Genomic DNA, 20,067 nt, shown 5'->3' with positions numbered 1-20,067 from the left:
AGCAGGAGAGCACTAGGCTGGGCTAGAAGCATGGGCCTCTGCACTTCTTCCATTCCTGAACTCTTGAGACACAGCCAACTCCCAAACTCTTATTTTGCTTGTTATTTTCTGCTTGTAATATTAGGTAGCCAGGGGCATGAAAGTGCTGCAAGGAGTAGGGATGCTCAGTGATTGGCCTCAGCAGCTTTTTAAATAGCTACATAGGTAGAGAAAATAGCCCAAAAAAACTCCAATTCACCACTCCCCAAACTCATCAGTCACCTGACTGACTGAGATTTAGGAGTTTCAAATGTAGAAAGTTTTAGAAAAGCTTTCTCGATGAGAGAGCATGATCTTTGTCCCTTCTCTAAAGTGTGTTACTTTTCTTTTGCTTGAAATATGTATCCTTGATACACATGTGATCATTAGGACTTACCTCACACTTAACTGAAAAAATTTATTTGTGGTTACCCTCCCCTACATTCATGTCAAACTGCTGAGACATTTTGAGAACAGAGTTTAGCCACCTTTAGAGTATGTGGGTGTTGTGTTAGAAAACAGAGGCTCTCTGGCCACAGGGAAGGCAGGGACCAGGTCTGCAGTGATGGCAGATGTGCTCAGTGGTGAGTGGCCAGGAGAGGAAAGAGAAAGCGTGGAAGATGAGTCAAGTGCTGGCTGATGCTTTTTTATTCTGTTGACCTTGGATTCTGAAGAGATTTTCTGAACCATACCTTTCTCTTCCACAACATTTCCTAGCATGTTGTGGTTCCAAAATTTGTCGCTGCCATACAGTAAAGGGTTCAGAAATGAAAAAAAAGAAAAGAAAAACTACAACAAAAAAACCCCAAAAGGATTGGAAGAACCATTTCCCGTTCTCAAGGTGTCTCCAACCTAGTGGGTGAGAAATAAGACCTGTATATATATGGAATTAGAGAAAAATTATAGGTTAAGAGTTGTAAAGGGGCTGCTTTGCTCTATGGAGGCCTTGGATTTTATTCTAAAGGTCACGTCTGAGGGATTTAGGCAGGAGAATAGCATGTTTTCTGTAAAAAGAATTATAAGGCAACATATAAACAAGGGCAAGATAGTTGAGTATAATCATATATTTAGTCATTACGGGAATGCAAAAGCTTCAGAAATACTCAAGGAAGGGAAAGCATTCTTGGAAAATCTAAATTTTGCAAAGGGTATTGATGAACTGGTAGGATTTAGATTTTCAGGAGAGGACATCTTAAATTGGGGGGGGGGCATGAATGAAGGCAGAGAATGAAGGTCCTATACAGGACATGTACAGGGAAGAGTGAGTCTGGCTAAAGCTATATCAAGAAGTATGAAATAAAGTATTTCTCAAACTTCACTGTTCCCTCACATTCTGCAACATCTACACACCAGGAATAGTGCGGTGGTTGAGAGAATGAGCTCTAGAGTCAGATGGACTGACTTTGATGCTGGCTCCATCAATTAATTACTAGTTGTGTAATCTTGGGCAAGTTACATAACTTGTGTATGCCTCCATGTCCTTAGGTAAAATGAAAATAATAATTGTATCTACCTCTCATAGTCACTGGAAAGTGCTCAGAACAGTGCCTGGCACATAGAAAGCACCGGTAAACATTACGGGTTTTTCTGTATTTGTTTGAATCAGCTCACATTTTCTTTCTTTTATTTTGTTTTCTAAAATAAATTTGTTTTCTAAGGAAACTTTTTATTGCTAACATAAATGGAAAATCAGAATCATTTGCCACAAATAGAAGTTAACTATGAAAAACAAAGACAATGTCACAGAGCCATTTATTAAATTTTGATCAGATACTACTGTGAGTACTTGGAGACTAAGATTCCCCTCTCTCTGTGTTAAAAATGGAGATTACCAAGTGTGAAATTAGTGTTAAAGACAACTAGCATCAAATTAAATCTAAACCTTTCTCCTTGGTATAATCAGGGAAACTGAAAAAGAACTGAAAAGAAAATAATTTTCTTGCCATGTGGATCAGGGTTTTTAAATGCCCTGTCTGGTAGTTTGCATCCCACATTTTGGAAAACACTGAAAAAAGATAACACACGATGAGACCAAATGATGGGCATTCTGACTGACCAACACACAGCCCTTAAGAAAGAGGCTTGTGGTCACTGTAACAGCAATGTGCAAGATGGACCAGAACACTGAGAAATTGGAGCTAGAAAGACCAACCAGAAGATCTTATCCAATCAGATGGATTTGCCCTGCATCCCCACTACCTTAAGGCCAACCAAATAGTTTCTAGACAAATATCTGAGAGAAAAAACATGCAAAGAAAAACACCCATCTTGGCAACTCAGTAAGAAGTAACAGAGAAGTAGAGCTTTGCCAGAGTAATCAACGGTTCTTATTTTGAACCTCTCGATTGGATATATCTTTTGATTAAGGCCAAATAGAAGAATGACACTGAGAACATGAAAGCCAGCTAAGCTCACAAACATTCATTCCCCTTGAAAGTGACACAAAAATGATGAACTTTGGTTTCTTGGCCTTTTCAAGGTTATTGATGATTTCAGCTCTACTCAACCCCCTAAATACCAGGAGTTCCTTAAGAAATTTTTTATCTTTTCATCTAACAGAGAGACTCCAGAAAGTTCCCGGGGTGGGGTAGACACATGACAAACTGCTTTTATCCTTTCTCCCAAGAGTTTGCTTTACTTAATTAGGCCTACAATTTCACAATCTATACCACCTGCAGCATATGTCAGAAAACAGCTGAGTGCTAAAGTTGTAAGAGGCAAAACATTAAGAGGAAAATAAACCCCTGGATGAGTGGAAATAAGTGACTGAGTTCTGTGGTTAACACAGACCATTGTTCATTGTTAAGAAGATGGGAGAGCCTCAGATCTTCACGTGCATGCAACTTGCAACCATCAGATCCCCTCATCTCCGAGTTACGGTAATTTGAGCGGTGCAGATGATTATCAGTCACCTGTAGACACGATGACTCAATGTGTATGAAACTCAGAAGGGGTAAGCTACAGTAATTGAAAAGCCAACAGATCACGTTTCTTTAGTAACACACTCATAAAAAAGGTTAGTCAAACCACAAGGGTGTAACTGCTTCCAAACCTGCACAGAACCTCCGGTCCAGCTTATAGTCAAATCACACCACACCTTTCAATGATTCATGACACCCGCTTCAGGCTGAATTAGAGGTTTTCTTCCAAATGAAAATGGCGAAAGCAAGTCGTAATTTTAGAAACCAAGACTGCCCGGTTTGGCCATTCCCTACCTGTGATTCTTTTTAAAGGTGTCAATCTCTACTACCTAGGCTTTGTAATTCTAAACTGAGCAACCGCCTTGACCTGAATTGACGCACTGTGGTGAGGACATATGATTGTTGGCTTCCTACTGCCAACTTGGAAATACAGAATCACAGACAAGGGCTAAAAGGGACCTTAAATGAGCATGTGGATTGAGACTTCTGTCTTCAGGGTTGAGAATTAAGATCTACCACCCTAATTTGTTTACTTCTGGTCTTTATACTTCACAGTACCAATATTAATAAATTAGCTACTATTTATTTACTTATTTATTTATTTTTGGTGGCTGGTTGGTATGGGGATCTGAACCCTTGACCTCAGTGTTATAACACTGTGCTCTAACAAAGTGAGCTAACAAGTCAGCCCACATACTATTTATTAAGCCCCTACTGTATACACAGTGAGGTCCTAGATACTTTGCATATTATCTCATCTTATCAGCCCTTCAGGGGTTGATACCTTTTAAGGTATGAATTATCATTTCTTAGAAGAAGAACCTAAAAAACAAATAGTTTGATTCACTTTCCAAGGTTGCGCAGTTGGTGAATGGAGAACTAGGATTCCATCTAAGAGGCCACATATCTCAGCATATGTTTGAGCACTAACTGCTGTTTCCTGCCTGCTACCTTGCCCATAGCTACACAGTCCCAGCACTGGCAGTGACTTCAGATTCTCTCCTGGGGTGGTTCCCATAAGCAGTGGAAAAGGCTTAGTGGCAGCAACCGTGTTTTCTTCCACATGGACCAGCACATGCATTCAAGAAGTATCTGTGATACACAGATATCTATAAAGTGCTCAACAGAGTGTCTGGCATAAGTAAGCACTCAAAAAGTGGCCGATCTATTATTACTATTATTGTTATCATTATTATTGTTTGCTTAGCACCATGTTAAGTGCTTTGAGGAATACAAATATAACTGTGATCCAATAGGAGAGATGCAGCATTTACACAATTTCATTACAAATCAGTATCTTTAATGCTATGTGGTAGAATAAAGTATACAGTAGTCAAGAGAGTGGAGAGAGTAAAACTATGGGCCACTTCAAAATACACTACATATAAAATGGGGCAAATATTAATCTATTCTTTTTCTTTAAAGTTTCCTTGTAGTCAGAGGTCATGGTAGCAATGAAGGGGATGACAGTCATTATCTATAACAAGAAGCAGACTATTAAACTTGCCCTGTGTGCAGAGACAGAAGAGAGCAGAGAGAGAACCCAGAGGTATGGGAATGTGAACAACGTGTAGTTTTAAGGGCAGATATAAGGGCGGGCATCTAGACAGAGAACCTGGAAAGAACGATTACATAGAAGTGGGAAAATATTACACAGAAGTGGAAGGAGTAGTTCATTGTGGCTGAGCAAAGAACTGGTTGGCAGAAATGACAAAATTTGAGAAGATACATTGGAGACACTGTGGAAAGCTCAGAATGCCTGACTGAGTGGTTTAGATTGTATTCCACTGGGAAGGCATTGAAAGATTCTTTTGAAGAGGGGGGCAAAATTATTTGACTTTTAGAAAAGTAACACAAATCCAATATTATAGTCATCGTGATGGGATAATGTGAAAGATTTATTTTTCTTTAGGTCTTTAAGTTTCTTCACATCATTTAAATGTGTTTGCTGCTACTTCATATAATTTCCCACATGTATTATTGCTTACTCTCACTGCAAGCACATATCCAAAAAAAAAAAAAGGAAAAAAGGGGGGGGGGGCAGGTAAATAGGGGAAATGGAATATCCAATGATCATTATGGCTCTGATCTCAACTAAATGGACTAAAATTACTAACACTTTTTCCAGGAGGAGGAAAACAAAGATGAGCCAGAGAACAAGAAAAAGCAGGAAGGAGGAGAGAGAACAGAGAGCGCTACAGGGGTAGCGGTGAGGAAAACTGAGCTGGAAACCATATTTTGTTGCTGCAGAAGCCTTTGTCCTCTGTGAGACACCATAAAGTGAGATTTGGATGTCATCTGTCTTGGTGGAGTCACCAGGGAATACAGCTCTTTTCTAAAGTAAACACGCCCTTGATGGAGAACAATTGCCCTTCTTCAAGGGGCTTTTCTTCCACTAGCTTTCAGTGACCAGACTCCTCGCTGTCCAAAGCCCCCATGCATGTACTGCTCTGGATGACCCCTGGGTAAAGAAGGCCCTGGACTGCAGCACCTTACAGACCTAGGTCTGGCCCTGCTCTGTTACCTACCAGGTCTCCATCTTTCTGATCTTCCTTCCCTTCTTGCTAAAGGAGCTTCACAGGTGGTTTCTATTATCCCTAAAATGCTATGACATTGTAATGCTTATAGGATTATGGACGTCAGGACTTTGGGAAGAAGTGGGAGAAGACACTTTTTGCTCTTAGAAACAGGTATTAAAACTGCTTCCTGTCGGTCTGTTAACCAAAGCAGATAATTTCTCATTAGTTACTTCACAGGGAGAATCGATGGTGACTGCTGAAGTGTCAAAACCTCACTAACATGTTTACCACAGGTGAGGTCTCTTCTCATGCTCTTTTCAACATGAAAACTTCCTTTAATAAAGTAATACATAAAATGAAAAAATAAGAAGATGGTATGATAACCACTTTGGTTTAAATAACGTATCTGTTTTTGGGGAAAGAATGAAAATCAGGAAAAAGAAATATGCAGAAACGTAATCATTTTTCTCCTCCTTCCAGGAGAGAAATCTGGCCTCCATTTTGAGCCAAGTGTTTGAGGATGGCCTAGTTTACAGTATAGTCAAACAAGTTTAAAACAGGAGAACAAGATTCAGAGAAAGAAAGAGTTAGGATGCTAAAGGTAAGGTCTTCCTGTCCTTTGAAAGGAACAACTAAACAATTACTTTGACAATGTAAAGCTGCTAATTTCTAATGGATGTGTGTTAACTTATATCCCATTTGACACAAAGTGACAAAATTTCTTGGAGAATTAGAAAACAAATTTTATTTTTCTCCTATTTGGGCAATTTAGTTTTACTCTTTTGAATAGAGAGATGTTTTTGTGTTTCTAAATGCATTTAGACTTAATCCAACCTCTCTCTCTTCCCCAGTTCATTATGAAAAATACTACCTACTGGTAATTATCTCTAGCCTGCCAGGAAAGTAATGAGCTGACCTGCTAGCATAATTTCACCTTTACCCTCACAGTTCAAGAGGTCAGGGATGCCAAGGCTGGTCTGAGTGCTGTACAACCGTCAGTAGGGATTAAAGGGAGTGACTCATTCTTCCTTCACACCTTACCCATTGCCATCACCCTGGGCTGAATCTGTTCAGAAAACAGTGCCTTGCAGAGGAAATATAAGAGAGAGGAGAGAAGAGGAGAGCAGAGGGGAGGGAAAGGGAAGAGAGTGGAGAAGGAGCCCCACATATTTTGTATCACTTCATCCCATACATTGTCACAGATTTCCTTTTCCCCTCCCTTTACATTACAATTTTCTGTCACAAAGATTGATTCAGTTAAATGATTCAAGGGGTTTATTGTATTTTTAAAATGTATTAAAGGTTGGGGATATAAGTTAATGCTAGCAGATTAGAACAGTGCCTACGAACAAGAATACCATATGTACAATAGAAGCTATTAACTATTTGTACGATGAATGAATGGACAAAAGAGCAAATGAATAAGTAGTACTCTCCTAAGTAAAATATATGAAAGTTGAGCTAATGCAACTGTTTTTTAGATTCTTACATTCAACATCTTCCTCAAAAAAATTTAAAACATGATACAGTTTATAACATAAACACCATATCTGTATATCTTTGAGAAAAAAGTTATATAAAGTTACACACATGGGGTTTATAAACACTAAGTGGTATTCATAATTGCTGCCTTAGATTTCTTTTCTAATTCATCTCACAGACTTGTAGAGGGAGGGACCTTCCTAGTCACTTTATCACCTATTCTGTCTTGTCATTTTACAGATGAGTAAACAGAGGCCCAGCAAGGTTAAGTGATTTATCTAAACATACAAGGTTAAGAAATGACAGAGCTAGAATCAGAACCTGGGTCATATGGCTTTTAATCCAGTGCTCTTCTTCTTGCACTATACCACAATTTACCAAAAAAATTTCCCCCAGATATTCTGGGCCCTGAAGTTGCTACCTCAGCTCAAATCAAGAGCTAACTCTACTAGGTTTCTGATTCCAGCACAGAGAGAACGTGACGGTTCAGAAGATGAGAGAAATCAGCTCCTACAAGATCCTCTGGTTGTAACGGTAACAAACATATGAAATGCATCCCTGAAGCATCAGGCAAAATGGCATGAATTTGCATATATGAAACATGTTTGTTTGTTTTTTTCTTTTTTAAACCCATGAAAATACCAAAGCAACTTTTATTATATTAAGTAGGGCTTTAGCTCAACTATAGGTTTAGGGCAGCTGTAAGAAAAAACTGGGTACTTTCAAATTTTAGTTCTCATAGAACAAAATGCATTAACCATAACTGGATTGAAATTAAGTCACTTTACATTTTTTTTCTTGCCCATCTCTCCCCATGTCTCTCCTCCCCCATATTAGTTTCAGCCATGTCTAGAGTCAAAACTTTCCTCAAATTAAAATACACTCATGGCATATCCAAACTTTCTTTTGAACTCCAGTCAGAACCTCCTCACATAAGTAAAGCTCAAGAGATATATGGGCAATGTTTAAGACAATGCATTGGAACCACAGTTGGTCCCCGTGCCTAAACTCTAAATGGAAGTCACTACATGCCTTCCTGACATTTTTCACCAAGGCAAGGGAAGATGGTGAAGAGGAGGGGATCTCCCTAGACTGAAATACACTAACTTTAGTCTGACCCAATTTATTCTTAAGGTGACTAAAAGCGTACAAAAATATTTCAGCTAATTAAAATGAGATTAAATAAGCAGAAATACTAAGTTAGGTAATTTTGAAATAGGGGGATACTTTTAAAAGTTTGTGGAAAAACAGAATTAAAAGATAATACAAACCTTTCCATGAACTTTTTGAAGTACCCTTGTATATAGGTTCTTTCAATATATCTCTATAATTCACATAGAATGTCTGCTTGTAAAAAGATTATCCAGACCAGAATAAAATTTAGCCAGATTTAAAAACCAGGCAGGCAATTAATATCTGTAAAAACTATTGAGAAGAATAAAGACAAAAGGCCTGAGGTAAGAAATCAATAGCAGCAAGCAGCTTTGGAAAAAGAGACTGACAGGTTTCTAAAATATTACTAGTATTGAGGAGGTCGATTTTCATGTGATAACTATTTTTGTACCATATCATCAACTTTCAATTTAGAACAAAACTGATACATTCAATCCAGCTGCCTACTTCACAAATATAAATCTATTTTAAATATCATGGTCACTTTTGTGTAAACATCTGCGAGAGTTCAAAATATCTCTGCCATTTAGAAGTCCTAACACTTTAATGAACATAATTATTTCTTAGCCATCTCATTCTGCTGTATTTTTGACAATGTGAAAATCAATAGCATAAAAATTAACTCCTATAAGACAAATGATTAAATCAAACTTGTTATTTAAATCTATGTTTGCCCAACCACTTTCCCTTAAACCCAATTCTCAATCAAATTCAAGAAAATATGGCAATGTGTTTTAGAGCATGAAAAAATTTTGAGCATGCTAATGGAACCAACTTGGAAAATATAACTACAAAAGATTACAAAAATGCTACCTTGAACATCTTACTGGTGTAAATAGCATAAACTCTCATGCAACATATGTCATTCAGAGTAAAGAGGAAGTAACAGCATTTTTAACACCACCTCCATTTAGGAAACTGGATACTAAATACTCCCATCTTCTGTCGTTAAGATTCTTTAGTTAATCTTTTATTCTACTTGCTAGAGCTATCAAAATGAACCACGAAATAAAAACGTGTACAATGGAAAACCAATTATCTTATTTTAACAGAGGTAAAGCTAGGAAGGGCCTGTGTAGTAAGCATCCTATGTTATCTCATTCAAGTTATCTGCTAACAGCAGCAGGAAAAAGGTTTATATTCTTACCAATGAATTTCTGAGGCATTGAGCTTTTTCGTTTTGCCACATTGCTTGCTAATCTGTCCAGAACGAGAGCTCTTTCACTTCCCATCTCTGCTTTGATGTGTCTTGCCTCCGCACTTGCTGGTTTGGAAAAATGTCAAAAGAAAAGGGAAAAGAACACGTTGATAAATGGGAAGAAAAGGAAATAAACTGGAAGGAAAAGTGTCAGAGGTCTGATGCACACTCTGCTGTTTTTACCTGTTATTACCGCTCAGATTCTTGCCTGGGGTACCTGCTGTGGTCAGTGGAGCTGACACTAGGGCACATTCAAATCTTGCAGTCTTAGGCTGAGATGGGAAAGCCCGACCCATCCCCAACCAGTACCTTCATTAGCAAGAGGAAGTATTAAATAAACAGCCTGGACGTGGTTGGTTGCAAAAAGATAGATAGATGAAGATCTTCTAACCCTCATCAGCCTTCTCTCTGATTCTGAGTAACTGCGTGTGACACCTGCAGACTGATATAATTCTTCTTAACAACTTTGAAAAAAAAAGTATGGTGCCCCAGATTTACTGCTGTTTATGTTAATAGCACTTTTGAAAATAGATACACTCACCCAGATAGCAAGAAATCTACTCAGTGATTTGTGTATTGAAATTCTGAGTGCTTCCCCCCCCCTCCCCCAGCATGCTCCTCTCAGTTCCTATCTTTCGAATTCTATTTCTTTGGGCTCTGCATTATCTGTTTCATATGCTCTTCACATTTCAAAACTGTCTCAGTTAAAATTTCCCTGAGCAACACTTCTGTCTGGAAATTAAAGCACAATTTGTATTATGCATCTCTACTATATTTCTAATGAAAAATGTGAATAAAAACTGCCTAAGAATATGGGCTAATTGTCAGTCCATGAGTAGACTTACAGTGGTGTAGGCCTGTGGGTCTCACACTTGGCTGCATGTTAGAATCACCTGAAGAGCATGTAAGAAATACCTACGCCCAGGCTCCCACTCAGATCAATTAAATCAGGATCTCTAGTAAAGGGGACTAAGCACCAGTATTTTCCAAGGTCCCCAGATGATTTTAAAATGCAGCCAGAATTGAGAACCACTAGGAGAGTATATAAATAGTGCCAATATCAGTAAATTGGAATAAATATAGTATAATTTACCCTGGTACAGCAGGCAGTACTCAATAAGACTTCATGACTTAAGTTCAAAGAGATACCAGCTGCTCTCAATATAAGGCTCTAAGCTTTAACACATGGTGCTATCCTGAGCCAGGGATCAGCAAACTTTTTCTGTAAAGGGACAGATAATAAATATTTAAAAATTTGTGGTATACATATAGTCTCTGTCCTATATTCTTTTGGGGGGGGCAGCTGGTGGGTACAGGGATTGAACCCTGGTTTAGTGTTATTAGCAACATGCTCTAAACAACTGAGCAATCGGCCAGCTTCTGTCCTATATTCTTTGTTGTTTTTTTCTGCCCCACAACCCTTAAAAAATGTAAAAACCTCCATACAAAAACAGGTCACTGGCTGTATTTGACCCAAGGGCCATAGTTTGCCTACCTCTGCCCTAAGCAAACATATTGTGATGCTATAAACATTTCTCTCTATTTTATCATAAGCATTTCACGAGGTCCAAACTAAAATTAAGTACCCATACATTTCTAATGTCTCTAAGGAAGAAGGAATTGAAATTAGTTTAAGACATTAGAGTAAAAAGCAAGTGATGACTGCAGAATGGAATCTTTTTCTCCCAAATACAAGGGTACTTCAAAAAGTTTGTGGATAAATGGAATTAAAAGATAACATGAATTTTTCCATGAACTTTTTGAAGACCCCTTGTATATACATAGATTTGGGAATTGTCAGTGCTCATTCTGTAATTGAAGAATACAATATGTTTGCTGTGTGAAAAGATTCTGATATATAGAAATAATGTCACAAATTCCATGGTCTCTCAGGCATTCAGTACCACAAATGGACATGCCCAGAGGGAAGAAAACTGGCTACCTATGCAGTAAATGAATGACAGAGAAAGACCTCCAGGGCAAAACTGTCAAGAGTGGTCAGAGTGAGAACCAAAGCCAAATTAGAAAAAGAGAATTCAAAGTATTAAATTTTTAAAAATTTTATTATTGGCATTTTCCAAAAACTTTGTCAGTCATTACACAATACATCATAAAGCTTAGTTTTTTTGTTTTTTTTTAAATTCAGGAATAAAATAAAATTTGGCTCCAAAAATGAATAAGAGAATGATGATAATGATGATATTTACTGGACTTTGTAACTTTCTTGCCAAAAATAATTTTAGACTCTAAAGAAATAAATCATAGCCTACAGTCTAAGCTATTAACAACTATTTGTGTAAATGAAAACAGTAAAGGTCAGAATAAGGGACCTGGGTGGCTTTGGGGCTAGTAGTAAAGAAGTACAACTCTGGCTGACCAACAATTGTAAATAACTGGCACTTTAGCAGCAGGGCACTGCTATTGAGTGAAGTGGGTCAAATTCTGTCCAGAATAGGGATAGGATTAAATGACCAAACAGGAAACAATTATATATATTATTTCCTTTCACACAAACCACCACCAGATGTGGCACTACCCAGAGTTCCAACTGCAGAGAGATGAAAGACAAAGCCTGGAATTTGAAATAAGTTCCTAAGGCTGTTATAAGAAGGCTTTTTCCCCCCCTCAGAAGCAGAGGAGAGGCAGCTAAGTTTGCTTTGAATAGGAACATTCATTCTGGTTTGAGCAATTTTGAGAGGATTATCCAAGTAAGGCTCCTCCCCACTCCCCTGAATTTATCATCAGAAATATTTATAGGCAAATGAGAATGAAAAACAGTACTTTGGGAAGTTTACCTTTTATCCTCATTTTACCAATATTCTTATTGGTGTCTTGCAGTCTCTCCTCTCATGGCCAACTCATTACCCGGGGCTTAGGCCAAGCATTGTGCTGCCAGTCTAGTTTTCTCATTCGTCTCTTAGCAGTCACACTCTACATTTTACCAAAGTCACTATCAATTACAACAAGCAGCTTTCTGAAGACATGTAATCAACATCCTCTACATTTGGGAGGATGCCGAAGTGTGGACACATTGACCTAAATAACCATAATGAGGGCATGTCACTAAATGGCAACCTTCTGAGATAACATCATCTTTTATTCCCAGTTACCCACCAAGCTGGTCTTGACAGTCATTTCCAGATAAGTTTTACTCTTTAAATCAGTGACCAAATGCCTGACATTTAAAAAAATAAAATTCCAGAGTGTTCATGGAGGGACAGACAATTTGAGCCATGGGTGGAGACTTTCCCATTTCCACAATTCTGGTTAGATTGAAAGAAATCATCTGAAACTAATCTAGAGGACTCCCGTTCACCCACGCCCTCTTCCTGTATCATTCACTGAAAATATTAACTCTAAGACCTCATTTCTGATTGTATATGTGAACACTGTAGATTCAGTTTACCTTTACTGAGTTAACTATGTTTTCTAATTGGCAAGTTAGGCAAAGACTAATTTTCAACTGAATATGGTGCACTCTCGCATTTTCTTTCCTAAACTGCTAGTCTTTTGCCTTGCAATTGTTGGACCGCTGATGTGCAATAGCACTAAATACTTTGGAGTTGAACAATCTCTTTGGGATTACAAAGGAGTTGAAGTTATATGCTTAAAAATTTTAAAACAGGATTATTGGCTTTTGGTCCTCTCCTCCAACTTTAGGACCCAACTGTCTATTTTATACTGTCTAGACTTGTTATCTTGTCATGTCATGTCTCAGAAATGTAAGTGGAGGGAAACCAGTTTGGCAAGATAGTAAAGGAACAAGATAATAGGTTTAAATGACGAAATAGGAAATCCGTTCCTGGGTAGTGTTTGGCGGTTTAATGTTGCAAGGGGTGGGTGTGGGGAATATGGGATGGTGGCTAAGAACAATTTGCACATTTGGCTCACGAGTGAGCATAGAAGGAGTAGAACTGTAGTTGTGGATTAATTTCCCTTCATGTCACTTGCCTACTAAATAGTGGATGTACCAATTTTCATTAGCAAAGTGATTTTAAAGACATGTTGAAAAAATAAATAATAAAATGTAATACAAAGTCACAATTACAGAATAGGTACCTACCTTTATTTCCTGCACTAGCCTTAATTGTCTGGTTTTTAGTTAACTGTCTCCATGATGCAATTTCTGTCTCAAAATGATTGCAAATTTAACTATGGAATTGTGTTGTGCTTCTGTTTTTGTTCAAAATCCTTCATTAGATCTTCAAGTGTTAACATGGAGCTTAAATAAGAGGTATTGCTTCCTGTCTCTTTTATGGTGTGGTCAGTCAGTAACTAACGAAGAGTGGAACAAAGTAGTGTTGATGTGCAATAACAATTGTCTAATAAGAGATTACTATCAAAGACTGAGGCAGGTTCTAACAAAAAAGTTACATAAAACCGTTGCCTTCTTGAGCAAGTAAAATTAATACTACCTGTGGGGTAGTATTGATTTTTAAAAAGAATCAATTGGGAAAACAGATTTAAATTTTTTTTAACATTTTCTTTCGTCTGCTACATTGGTAAAAGTATAAGTTTATTCTGAAACCCTCGTGCTTATATTAGCTCAATTGAAACAATGAGAATGAAGATTAAAGGTTTTGACTTATAGTTTCATAAATAAATATAATTATTCAATTACTTTAAAAATCTTATTACTGCTAGACCTCATTGTTACACAAAATATGCCCTGGTCCAAACATTCATAATCTGTATGAACTGAAGCTAAATGGATTTCTATACCAGCTGTTAGTCTCTTTCTGGAATAAGGATCAAGCTAATGAAAAAATGAAGTCCATGGTCTTCTCTATTTTTTCATCTTTTCTTTATAAAGATAACAGAATTGGAATATTTCAATAAGGTCACTTGTGATATCTGCTGTAGAAACTCAGACTGAAGTAGCAAATATCATATGTGTCTCTATTAGGCTTCTGCATTATGTTAACAGATCAAACATCTTGTTGGATTGTGAGTTCTTAAAGGGTAAGGGGTTAACCTTTACTCAATTTTACAAACAGTTCTGACACAGAGACTGGCACATAGAGAACTCAACAAATGCTATCTGAATAAAAGACAATGGTTAACAAGACCAGAAGTCCTGTTGCCCACCATCTGCATTCTTTTGCAGACTGTTCTTCACTCCAAGGCCTTTTCATCCATCTGCTGGTAGAAAGGCCAGCTTCCTGATGAGGCAGGTTGGTTCCCACACTACACTGTTCCCCAATTTACAATAAGCACTTGATGAGTGAGTGCTGAATCCACAGTAGCAATGGAGCATCATCTCGTTAAAAGTGAGGGATGAAGACATAAGATGTACTATATTGGTGAAGCTCAAAATGGAACACTATGTCCATACTGGACTTTCAATTTTAAGGAAACAGAAATGGAAACAGAAATAGGGAGCAGTGACAATAATTAAAGGATTGGCTTATGTTGAATTAAACATTCTTTACATTTTGGATCTCAGGAAAAATCATGGGAACTATTTGAAATATAAAAGATAGAGTAATATATTGACTGACATGCAGTATTTATACTTGATTAAGCTGTGACTTTACAACTTTTGTAACCTGAAACCACCATTACAACATATTTGTTAAAAAAAAGTCAAAACTTGCTGACTTAGTTAACCCTTTATTTTTTTTGCTGAGACTTAAATTATGTTGCATGAATTCATCAAACCACCCTATGATATGCAAATTAATCAAACTCTCTATTTCAGCATTTCTTGAATCACCTAATACCGCTGATGATAGCTAAAATATTAGTTTTGATATTTTCTCTAATTTGAAATTCCTGAAAAAGGTTGTGGGGATGAGAAGTAAGGTAACCTTACTCCAAAATCAGTAATTTTGAACTTACTGTTCATAAAGTGTAGTTTACTGATTTCTCCCCCTACTTCCAGGAGAATTAAGACACACATACTACATATGTGTGTGTCTATTAGTATGTGTCACTATATACTTTTTTGCTAACCAGATAGTAGTACATAACCTTTAAGAAATATAGCTAAGCAAGTCCAAAGTGGAAAAAGTGGAAAAACCCAAATGTCCATTGACTGATGAATGTATAAATAGAATGTGATAAATTCATACAATGGAATATTATTCAGCAATAAAAGAGAATGAAGTACGAATACCTGCTTAAACGTGGGTGAACTTCAAAAACAGCAGATACAAAAGGCCACATGTTCTGTGATACCATTTATGTGAAATATCCAGAATAGGCAAATTCACAGAGACAGAAAGTAGATTAGTGGTTGGTAGGGGCTGGAGGGAGGAGGAATGAGAAGTAACTGCTAATGGATACAAGGTTTCTTTTGGGGTGATGAAAATGTTCTGGAATTAGACAGTGGTGATGATTGTGCAACTTTGTGAATATACTAAAAACTATTGAACTGTACACTTTAAAAAGGTAAATTTTATGGTGTGTGAATCATATGTCAAATTTTTCAAAATAAAAAGTATGGCTAATCACAAAAACAGCTAAAGCTCTAGTGATTTTTAAGTAAGTCATTGATATGTCTCAATTTCCTCATCTCTAAAATGAGGAGATAGGATTAGATGCCTTCTTTCATCCTTCTAGCTTTAAATATTAATGATTCTACTTGGAATATAGTGGATTTTCATAACTTGGGAATTTCTCACAGTAAGAGCTTTGCCTATTTTCTGAAATATGGAAGTACGAGTAAAGATGCCTATGTTCTGTCCTTGGGCAAGTACTGCCTGACTAATATTAAGCAGGTCACTTACGATGTCAAAATACAAGTTTTAGGCTTTTTCTTAAAGGAGTAAACATTTCTCTTTAGAAATAAGAAGGAAATCCAACTCCTTGATAAAACCAGATGCCATCAGGATACAAAGCAGAAACAGTGCAAACCAACGGAATTCAGTTGGCCAGCTCCTAACACCGTAAAAGAGGCTTTATCTAAAACAAAAGTTTCCTCTCACTCAAAACAGGGACAGTTCAAATAATCATGACTTCCACTCCATTTTTCCTGAGTTTCACATTATTTCTGTCATATTTTTGTAATCTTTCTGCTTTAGGCTGTTCAAACTATTCAATAGCAACTACTCCTGTCAAACATCACATCCCACGAGGATGTGTACCTATTCTAAATTAGCAATTAGTTCCAGTAACCAAATAAAACTGTCAGACAACCCAAGCTTCAGAACAAGGCTGATGGTCAACTGGACAGGACAAAGGACAACTGAAGCTGTGAGACAAAAAAGTTTCAGCCTGTTTCAACTAAAGAATGAAAAGTAAATAAAACCACAATTGATATATGGAAATACATCTAGTATCTCAACCAATTGCCAATAGGTATCTAATTCAAATCACTGAATAACATAGGAAATTCCCAAAGCCAAATATAGTCATCATAATAAATCATATGAGTAGACAAGGATATGATTTTGGGGCCCTGTGCAAAGAAAATCCTTGCAGTTTTCATCGACTCTTCCCCAACTTGCTCTACCCTCAATCTTTGACATCTTAGTTAATGGCAACCTCACTCTTCACCACATCCCACATCAACATGTTAAGAAATTCTGTTGGCTCTACTTAAAATATGTACAGAATTAGAATATTTCTCATCTCCTCCACCACTACCAAAACTCAATTTTCTCTTGCTTGAATTATTACAATGGCCTCCTAATTGGACTCCCAAATTTCCAGACTTGCCCCCAAAACAATCTATTCTCAACAGCAAGTAGAGTGATTCTTTTCAAATGACAAGTCAAGTGATGTCCACTCTTTGTTCAAAACCCTGTAAAGATTTTCAAAAGCCAAAGTCTACAATGCCAAATAAGATCTGCTTTCCCATTTTCTGCCTGGACTCATTTCCCATTACTCACTCTGTTCCAGATACACAGGACTATTTACACTCCTTCAAATTTGAGCCCCAGGGCCTTTGCATTTGCTGGTTCCTAGTTGCATGGCTCATTCATCACCCTTTTAAATCTGTTATGGAAGAAACCTTGTTGAAGCTTTCTCTGACTCACTCTCACTCGGTACTGCTTCATATTTCTCAGTAGCACTTACTACCTTCTAATCTTCTAACATATAGTTTGCTTATATCTAACATATAGTTGCATGAACTCACCAGTGTCCCCCAGGTCTGCGCTTTGAAGAAATGTACGGCAGCGCTCCTTGTGCTCCTCAAGGGAACTTCTCTGCTTGTAACTCCTTCCACAAAACTCACATTTGTAGGGTTTCTCAACTAGAAGGAGAACAGCAAGGGGCACTCAGTAACCCTCCGGGATTCCAGGGGTTCCATACAGATAGTGTATTGGGGCTAAGCGAAAACTGGTCAGTAAAAATTCAACTGCTGAGTGAACCCAGAGTATTTGGATACTTTCAAATCTATGTTACTTTTAAATTTAGTAGGCTGAAATAAGGTTATGTTGTATGATTGATTATTATGTTACAGTATTCCTTGAAAGGATCATCTATGTCACAGATGAAAGGATCTGGATTTAATGATTACCATTTAGCATTGTGTTTTGGCTCCAGCCCTTTTATTCTTTAAGGAGGTTAGTGTGGTATAAGAATGAAATAGGAAGGGATTCCTTATTTTGTGATATCCATCCGGCTGTAAGTAAAGAATGCTATAGTTTGTGGGAGTTAGCCATTTGGCTAGAAGCTGATGGCCTTTTTAGAATATTTGGATAAATTTAGTTCATCTTTGTCAACTGGCTAATAGAGTCTGGGCTAAAACAATAAAAACAGCTAATTAACAAAAGATATTTTTGAATAACAGAAATAAAAATGAATTGCAAAAATGACTTCATCTAATTTTCTAAGATGAAACGAAAGTTTCCTTAAAAGTTCACCCGTAAAATTCAGGCAACCTTCCCACCTCCCCCAAATGCTTTATTGCTTGAAATATGTAAGTAGTAACTTCAACTCTCTGTGCAAAGATGGGCTTTCTTTTTTCTTGCTGTTTTTGGTTCTTTTGCAGCTGAGTGGTCTGGGGATCTCTGAACCCTCAACCTTGGTGTGTTGTCAGCACCACGCTTTACAAATTGAGCCAACTTTCTGATTTGTTGATAAAATATACCCTATGAATTTGTCAGAGTTTTATTTTCCAATTTCTCTTGCTCTGTTTAAAACAGAGGCGTTGGCATTTAAAGCACTAAAAGATCCTTATAGAACCTCAAATTAATAAAAAAATGAAGGTTTGCTAGGGCTGAAAATGTTAAGTTTCTGCATAAACAGAGTCCTCTACAATCTGTCTGAAAAATGTCTACTATTGTTTCTTAATTGAAAAAGGCAACAGAAGAGAACTATTCTAATTTTTTTGGACCAAACTCATCTTTAATTCATTACTTTGAAAAATGAGCTGCAAAACAAAGAATCTCTTCCTTTGCCACTTATGAGCTCTCATGGTGGGTTTTGTTGGGGCTGACTTGTTTATTCCCATTCTCTGAATTGTGAACAGTTTTGAATTTGGGGCTGGGTTTAGTCAAAGCAGTAGATGTGAATTGACATGAAAGCAAACCTTTTTTTTTAAATTAAAATTTTGCCAGATAACATCAAGAACATGAGGTCCCAAATATGAAAATAAACTCAGTCTTATTTTTCTAGGAGGGAAATTCTAAATGTTGAAAAAAAATGTATTATCTTGCTTGGTCAAAATAAGGAGTAAAAACATCAAGAGAGCACATAGCTTTTTATGAATTCTTATTGTTGCTCATCTTTTAGAGATTAAAAATAGGCTGATAAGAGAAAAGTTGGGTTTAAGAAATTTAGCCCAGAATGGCCAAAAAGTAATCCCCAAACAATGATTTACATATATCTGGTTTATAGATTTTCATAATTTACAAACTATACATCATTTGTTTGTCCGGTCTTTTGAATGGAAAGTGTGTGCGTGTGTGTTAGGAAAATAACTTTTTAATAAAGTTTACCACAAGAAAATATGGATGCTATAATTTTCTCACAAAAATTAAAAAGGTATTTTTATAGGGCAGGCTCTTCCTGTCTGTGTTGTTCTCTAGGGGAGCAAGAATGGTGAGGAGATGATCGTCTCCACTGAGGCAGACGGAGAGCAATTAATGCCTTAATGGAAGTGTAATTAGCCCTAAAGGTCTCTGCTGTTGTAACCCTTCAGAACAAGAATGACAGATTAAAACCTCCATATACTTAACTCTTTCTAGTTTCCACACTGGGCTCGGAGGAACACACAGTTACTAGACATGGAATGCTCCTTTCTCTCACTTACCAGAATGTGTCCTAAGATGCCCTGTGAGCGCATCTCTTCTCTGGCATGCGTAGTTGCAAAGGTGACACTTAAAAGGTTTTTCCCCTGTGTGTAGTTTAATGTGGCGGAGGAGGTTACCTTTCTGAGTAAAAGATGCCCCACACTGATTACACTGGAATGGGCGTTCACCTTTAAAAAGGACAAGAAAAGGAGAATTCTGATCACCAGGCAAGTAGAGAAGCATATGCACAGATTAGATACCTATGGCAGAAGCTAATTTTTAAGACAGTTTCTGTTCACGTTGGGATCAGTTGGGGAATGCATTTCAAGGCAAACATAAGACTTACTTATGGAATCTTCCCTTTAGAAGAGAAAAAGCGCCCATCTATCAAGCTATGTTAAGTATCATCTTGTCTCGAATCAGAGCAAAGAAACAAGTAGCTCTAGAAGTGCTTTCTAGATGTAAGTTTTTATGTTACTTAGCATTCTTTTTGAATATAATCTCCTCTGAAAACAGTCACAGACTCAGGTCCTAATAAGGTGTTGAGGCCAGAAATGCTTCTTTTTAAAGTC

The 20,067-nt window shown here is 37.3% G+C and overlaps 1 protein-coding gene across 1 annotated transcript in view; it reads right to left on the bottom strand.

The window, feature by feature from the left end:
* Nucleotides 1-20,067, bottom strand: part of IKZF3 (IKAROS family zinc finger 3) — a 53,363-nt gene that overhangs the window by 1,003 nt on the left and 32,293 nt on the right. Inside the window, exon 3 of the mRNA XM_063109439.1 lies at nt 9,261-9,377. Within this exon, the coding sequence (XP_062965509.1) occupies nt 9,261-9,345 (85 nt within the window). The 5' untranslated portion in view covers nt 9,346-9,377. The remainder of the gene's footprint in view (nt 1-9,260; nt 9,378-20,067) is intronic.

Source organism: Cynocephalus volans, chromosome 10 (genome assembly GCF_027409185.1).
Source record: "Cynocephalus volans isolate mCynVol1 chromosome 10, mCynVol1.pri, whole genome shotgun sequence".
Classification (NCBI taxonomy): domain Eukaryota; kingdom Metazoa; phylum Chordata; class Mammalia; order Dermoptera; family Cynocephalidae; genus Cynocephalus; species Cynocephalus volans.
This window is presented reverse-complemented; position numbering and strand designations above follow the sequence as displayed.